Source organism: Amphiura filiformis, chromosome 10 (genome assembly GCF_039555335.1).
Source record: "Amphiura filiformis chromosome 10, Afil_fr2py, whole genome shotgun sequence".
Lineage (NCBI taxonomy): Eukaryota > Metazoa > Echinodermata > Ophiuroidea > Amphilepidida > Amphiuridae > Amphiura > Amphiura filiformis.
Window position 1 is genome coordinate 42,718,236 of NC_092637.1, and position 7,503 is coordinate 42,725,738.

General features: G+C 38.5%; 1 protein-coding gene across 1 annotated transcript; it reads right to left on the minus strand.

Moving 5' to 3' along the window:
• Positions 1-3,645: 3,645 nt before the first annotated feature.
• Positions 3,646-4,922, minus strand: LOC140161902 (uncharacterized). The gene is made up of 2 exons (XM_072185198.1): positions 4,614-4,922; positions 3,646-3,918 (listed from the first exon to the last, which is right to left on the minus strand). The coding sequence occupies exons 1-2, from the start codon at positions 4,920-4,922 to the stop codon at positions 3,652-3,654; spliced, it is 576 nt and encodes a 191-aa protein (XP_072041299.1). The 3' UTR covers positions 3,646-3,651.
• Between the last annotated feature and the right edge of the window lie 2,581 nt (positions 4,923-7,503).

Genomic DNA, 7,503 nt, shown 5'->3' on the forward strand with positions numbered 1-7,503 from the left:
TTTTTTTCCGATGATCATGTCAAGTCGTTTTATGAAGCACCTGGTAGTGAAACTTCTCCGAAATATTAATCGGGCCAAGGGCTAGGTCTGGGCAGGCAGATATCTCCGACCAGGCTTCGTGTGAGCTGAGGTTTATAGCAACAAGACATTATGATACTTCATGCTTCCCCGGGATGCTTTGGCTCATGACAGGTAGGGAGGAGCTGCAAAGCAATGCCCCACGGGATCTCGTAAGGGACCATGAGTTCGCACGTCCATGCATGGTCATGCATGCGCCATCCACGTAACGCTTTTGACATAGGCCTACAAGTGCCCCAGGGGTTACAGCGGCTTTTCATATTGTAAGCGAAATGTAGCCCTCACGGGGAAATATTTTTGGAAGATTTCTCATCAGTTTTTGCTTGCAAACGAAGTGTGGGTCACCGGTGTGGGTCTATACGGCATGTACATGAAACAAACTTTACTCTTATGGCATTTTTGCCTGGACATGAGGAGAGGGCCGAGGGCCGGGAAAACCTGGCTTAATTCGGGGCCTATAAGTTATTTTTTTACCAACAAACGCATAATAGGCCTAGGCTATCTGTTTTCAGAAAAAGGTGAACAATGCATTGTTATCACCTTAATCTTTCTGGTTGAAGATCGCCAACCCTCCCTCCCCGGTATGAGAGGAATGACGGTGATCCGCTCAACAAAATAAGGAAATAACAGAACTGGGTGTTTCTTTTTTGTGAAACTTTGACATGAAGAAGTGTAGATTGTATCTGTATGTCATACACGTAAAAAGACCGACGTGCAGTGGTATTAATATTATTAATACAATCAGTAAATCAAAGTATCAAACCCAATTTTCGGACCCATCTTATAAACCCCAAAACAGCTCCAACACGAATTCAATACATCATACACAGCACCTTGATAACACAATGTGTCGGCTGTGAAGCAAAAATCACTAGCTACTAATACTGTCAATAGATGGTTAATACTGTAACAGTAAACAGTTATATTCGTCCCACACATTCACACACTCCCTAGAATCTTTTTTTTAGTTATATTGACCCATGATTTAAACCAGAGTAAACAATGAACATTGTTTTTTTTTTTTGCACCAGTGCAGAGGTCCGTCGTACTTCTTCGTACAGCGACTGGTGCCACTACTATTAATGATCCTTGATTTTATCGGAAAACTCAAGAGGTGCTAATTGCTACTACAGAAGTGTGAAAAAATGGGATGAGGTACGCCCCATTTGCGGGATCCCGCTAAAAACCGCAGTGCGACTGGGTAGGCCTTATAAATAATATTGTCAACTTACCTTAAGTTCTTTTTCAGAGCCTACACTGTACTGTACTGTCTATGTAAATTGCAAAATACAGGAGTGTGCATGTTTAATTGAATACATGTATGTATTAGAACCACACAAGCAGTTTTACCAAACTTAATCAGCACTTGATAGTCAAAAAAGAAGCAAACTGTGACACAGTAAAATACTTAATAGATCTAACCTTGCCTTCCACTCTGGCAAAAGATAGGGTTTGGTTTTTGTATGGAATTTTGTACCCATGCATTTGACTTTTTGCCTTTTTCAACCAACTTTTTAAAAAGAATTTGCCCATATTCATTAAAAATAACATATTTGGTCGTTGCCATGGTAACCAGCCACAAATGCCAAATTTTTTATAATCATGGTTGCCCTTGACCAAAGTGTAACTCATTGGTAAAATTTAAAGAAATTGGATATTTTTTAATTTGGCCAGGTATTTTTCATTTTATTTGAAATTACTGGACTTTCTCTCTTAATATCTGAAATCAATCTCAGTGATCTGATTTTAAAATACTTCCAAAAACAGGATTATGTTTCACAACTTCACATGACAGAGTATTATACTAATACAACATGCCAACAAATCGAAAATAATCAGTAAACTGAAGTTCTTCCGACATTCTTTTGTAACATTACACACCAGTCTTTCCTTGATTATATTATATAAACACAGCCAAAAAAGAAAGTCTCCAGTAGTTCCATCACTATTTAATCAGATTCGGATGAGTTTATGGCAAAATAATTTATATAATAATTTTCTATACACTTTCCTGCGAAGATTGATACCAAATTTGATATCAAAAGTTTAATCATCATGAGCAAAGAAGCCGTTGTTTGGAAATTCGTGCAATTTTAAAAATGACAAATTACGAATTGACCACGCAAAAATCAATGCATGGTATCAGCTTATTATGTGGCCTGAAGCATGCCCGATTACAGGAATCATTGTACCCTTGCCTGCGCACAATTGAAAGAGCGGGGTATTTGATTTGCATTTTGACATGCATGGGCAAACCTTTAACCTGCCGGCCTATTCAGGCGACGTAATTCTTGGCACTCACGCTAGCTCTGCTACGTGATACAATTCCCTATGTCATTTTTAAAATTGCACGAATTTCCAAACAAATGTTTCTATGCTCACGATGATTAAACTTTTGATATCAAATTTGGTATCAATCTTCAAGGAGAGTGTATAGAAAATTATTATATAAATTATTTTGCCATAAACTCATCAGAATCTGATTAAATGGGGATGGAACTACTGGAGACTTTCTTTTTTGGCTGTGTTTATATAGTTAACACTTGGCTACTGGAATGTGAAGTGCATCTTTGATTTGATCACCTCTGACCATGTACACAATACTTCTTGTATACGTATCATATTAATTCTTCAATTTTCTACAGAATTATGCCTTTAATAACTTTGTGATTTTCAAATTACCAATTTCAGCAACACTAACAAATATCTTAATAGGCCTATGTGGTTTGCAAAATCACAATACTAAGACACATCAACACATTTTTTGAAATAGTCATGTTTACTTGTGTACTTCTTGTACGTGCAAATTGTTCTTTTATTTCTCTGAAAAATAGAACTCTTAAACAAAACAACAACTGAAGAAGCAGTGGCATTGTCTTTGAATTGCACAGTAGTATTTTGTGTGTTTACAGTCTAACTGTGCACTCTGTGATTTGTCCCTTGCTTTGTCTCTTGTTATAACGGATGGTAACAGAGATAGGAAGGGAATCTTCCAACTGCTCAGCATTCTCAATTTCTGGCCATGTCTCATTAAAAACTGCCTGAGGACATGTCAATGTAATGAAGTCCTTGTTGTTCTGAAGAAACATTTCTACCTCTGCCCCTGTTGCTCAATGCCAATAATCAATCCTTCCATAGTTTCTTCGTGCAGTTGTTCCTGTAATTAAAGAATAGCACATGCAGCATATAGTTGGCAATGTAGAAACCACTTATAGGGTTAAAAGTATCCGATTTTTAAGATGTGTCTAGTTTTACGTTATCCTGTATGACCAAGTCAATTATGTAACATAAAGTCAATAAGTCAAATTGCTTTTGGTTCAAAGGCTTTTACTGAAAATGAGTTATTATGAAAGCTATTTAATTTTACTTACAAAAAAATGTTCTTGATTCTTGAAGTTTAAATTGGGAAAAAAATGTCTCATCTCACAATATTGTATTGATTAAGATCAAAAAGTAAACTGACTTTTCTTCACAAGCGTTCTGCATAAGAGTTTGAGGGAAAAGGGGACCTTTCTGCCCTTTGTGTGCTTGGCAGTGGATTCATCAATTTTTCATGTTTCAAAATTGGATTATTTATGAAGTGCATGATATAATAATGCTCACCGATACAGTTGTGCTCATAGTCAAAGATAATTGTATCTCTTCTGTATAGTCGCCTTGTCGCTTGGTTTGTCCCACTGAACAATTTGTGACTTTTATGAACGACCCTGTTTCAACTGATGAACTAGCCAAGCTTCTCCACAATGCCACACGGACCTTTCCAGTTGAGTCAGCTATCGTGATATCTCTAACTGGTACATCTGGCTCCATCCGTACTGTCACTGTCCTTGGAGCATGATCCTGCAAAGAAACAAATTTTAATAATAGTACACACTGCTTAACTGTATAATTACGGTATGTGGATTTCTCATGAAATATGCACTTCCAGCAAAAAAGTCTCACAGAGGGTCAACATTCAAAATAATGTCAGATTTACAAACTCAATGGGCTTAATTATAATTGTAATCCTGGCCACTTGATTTAATACAATACTACTGCCTAAATTGGAACCTTTGCATACAGTGCTTGGAATGCAGTCAAGCTTTACAAGGCACTGCATGTGCAGCCAGCCTAAACATATTCAGACAAGATAATAATTTGAATTTAAATTTGGTACAGAGTATTTTCTTACCCTTAAGAGCATTTTTAGACTGGGTAGAAGACAGTCTGCTTGACATGACGGCATTTCTGCCTCACAAAATAAAACGCAGGATGTGCAAATATAAAACATAACAGATACTTCTATTAAATGTGAAATTTCAGATCAAACAACTTCCATGCTTAAAGGCTGCATACATGTGCATATATAGCAGATACTTCCTTTAGCTATCATACAGCATTGACCGTCTGCTTATATCTTGAGGAAGTAGTTTGCATGTAATCTGAAATGCATATACTGTGTTTTTACTTTGTGGGGCAGATTTGACGTTTGATGCACCCTAACAAAGTTTACAGTGAGACTGACAGTACCAACTTGATTAACAGCCGAGTCTTACCTCAACAAGTGTCCCTTCAACACTAACATGAGATTTAATTGGTGATTTCTTTGCTTCGTTGATGGATTTTGTTGGAGCATCCGGCGGATTAAGTAACACCAATGCGTCATGGTCGAACATTGAGAAGTCTTTGGTAATGAATCCCGCTGGAACAACTCGACTGATCCGAGTGATGAAAATTGTTTTATCCTCTCTTACTATGTAGTTCTTGAGGATTACTTGTTTATTCAGTTTGAATTTGGAGAAAGCATCTGGGTTGTAACATGTGGCTTTGGCTACTCCCGTTCTGTCAGCAACTGCAATCTCCATGCATTGCCTGTCTGTGTTATTCTTTTTAGCTGCGGGAAGCAGCTCTATAAGTCACCATGTCTCTCCGTTAGTCCGTTAGTCTGTTAGTCCGTTAGTCTGTTAGTCCGTTAGTCCGTTAGTAACAAACGCTAAAATATGCTGTTACGTCAACATCGTTTGTCGCATGGCTATGGTACTTGGTGAGGGGGAGGGCCTATACCGGCCCCATACTGGAAAAGAGTTTCGTCCCGAAATATGCTAATTAGGTCATTAAAGGGGCATTACACGGTTTTCAACAATTTCTAAAAAATGCTGTTACGTCAACATCGTTTGTCGCATGGCTATGGTACTTGGTGAGGGGGAAGGCAGGTACCGCCCCATACTGGATAAGAGTTTCGCCCCGAAATATGCTAATTAGGTCATTAAAGGGCATTACACGATTTTCTAAATTTCTAAAAAATGCTGTTACGTCAACATCGTTTGTCGCATGGCTATGGTACTTGGTGAGAGGGAAGGCAGGTACCGGCCCCATACTGGAACATTGAGGGAAGTTAAGGGAAATTGAAGAGAATTAAGGGAAATACTGGTGAATTAAGGGAAATTGACAAGAATTAAGGGAAATTAGGGGATTTAACACTTGATGTCAAGGCGCTTTTTTCCTGAAAATCGTGTGGACATCAAAAGTGTCCGAAATCGGTTTCCGAACACTTTCGATGTCAAGACGCTTTTTCCGAAAATCGTTTGGACATCAAAAGTGTCCGAAATCGGTTTCGAACACTTTTGATGTCAAGACGCTTTTTCCCGAAAATCGTTTGGACATCAAAAGTGTCGAAATCGGTTTCGAACACTTTTGATGTCAAGACGCTTTTTCCCCGAAAATCGTTTGGACATCAAAAGTGTCCGAAATCGGTTTCGAACACTTTTGATGTCAAGACGCTTTTTCCCGAAAATCGTTTGACATCAAAAGTGTCCGAAATCGGTTTCGAACACTTTCGATGTCAAGACGCTTTCTTTCCGAAAATCGTTTGGACATCAAACGTGTCCGAAATCGGTTTCCGAACACTTTTGATGTCAAGACGCTTTTTTCCGAAAATCGTTTGGACATCAAAAGTGTCCGAATCGGTTTCGAACACTTTTGATGTCAAGGCGCTTTTTCCGAAAATCGTTTGGACATCAAAAGTGTCCGAATCGGTTTCGAACACTTTTGATGTCAGGACGCTTTTTCCCGAAAATCGTTTGGACATCAAAAGTGTCCAAAATTGGTTTCGAACACAATTTTTATAATTTTGATTTTTTTTTTGGTGTGGATGGAAATACCCTTTCTGGCATTATTTTAAGATGAGCGCCCTCAAAGGTTAAGCTCACAGAGGGGTTACAAGTCAAAATAGGGGTCAAACTTGAACCTGCTTCAAAGACACCAACACTGCAAAATTGAATTCCTTGTCCCGCAGCGACCGCTACGGATCCGACGGTACTTGTTATACTTCATGGTTTTTCCAATTGAGATGACCCCAAGCTTTATTTGTCCGTTATTTGTTTTTTTGTAGTCTAGATCTGCGATGGTTTGCATCTGAATGCATTAAATAGTTAAAAAACAACAGATTAGAATTAAACAGGCAACTTAAGAAAGCATTCACAAACACTTTAAAGTGGAACCCTGGTGTAAAGAGACGGAGGGTCTCTAAACATTTTCAACCCTCTCAAAAAGGAAGGACGTTGGCTGAAAAAATGAACCCAAATCTTCAGATAGTATGTCAGTTTAGAGAGGAGTTTAGACTGATTTCTATGGGGTTTATTTTAAATTTTGATTCTGAAAAGAGGAAGTTATTTACTCCCATTTCATTTGGTTGCTAAAGCCACAATTTGGTAGCCAAACTTTCTTTACCCACATTATGTTTTAACCAAGTCCAAGTTCATCCACACGTAATTGAAATTCATTACAAATTTATAGAGTTTTGATAGATGAGACCCGGGGGGGGGCACTCCAATATGAAATGGATATAGGTGTAGGGCTGGCACTTTCGCACTAAGGGGCATTCGGTGAGAGCAAAATGTAAAAAATATGGGGTCATTGGGTGAGAGCATGATTTTTGGCATTCGGTGAGAGCAAAATGTAAAAAATATGGGGTCATTGGGTGAGAACATGACCTTTTTTAAAATGGAATCTTTGGGTGAGAGCCGAAAAAGCGCCAGAGATACCTCGAAAATCGAATTTCTAGTTCTAAATGGCTTCAAATTTCTTTGTTTTTTCAAAATAAGTAACAAAATCAGTGATAAATGAAAGTTGCTGCTCAAATTGAACTTGTAAGGGTCTTTGGGTGACAGATCAAATGGAAAAATATGGGGTCTTCGGGTGACAAAAATATGGGGTCTTTGGGTGACAGCGATGCTGAAAAAGGGGTCTTAACAGCCCTACATACGCGTCACCTCCAAAGTTGGAGTGCCCCGGGATGAGACCAACAAGAAGATGATCATGAGTAATTGTAGATTGATATATTCATAGCTTTATTCTACACTAGGCAAAGCATCCCTGCTTCCATGTTTCTGTGCTACATGGCCAGTGGGCCAGGGTGAACTTGAACTGAACTTGAACTGAACTTGT

What these genes read in the sequence shown, in the direction of transcription:
- LOC140161902 (XM_072185198.1), bottom strand. Translation starts at nt 4,922, where the DNA reads ATGGAGATTGCAGTTGCTGACAGAACGGGAGTAGCCAAAGCCACATGT. An exon ending in TTGAAGGGACACTTGTTGAG is followed by an intron (nt 3,919 to 4,613) that starts GTAAGACTCGGC and finishes GTTTCTTTGCAG; the next exon opens with GATCATGCTCCAAGGACAGT.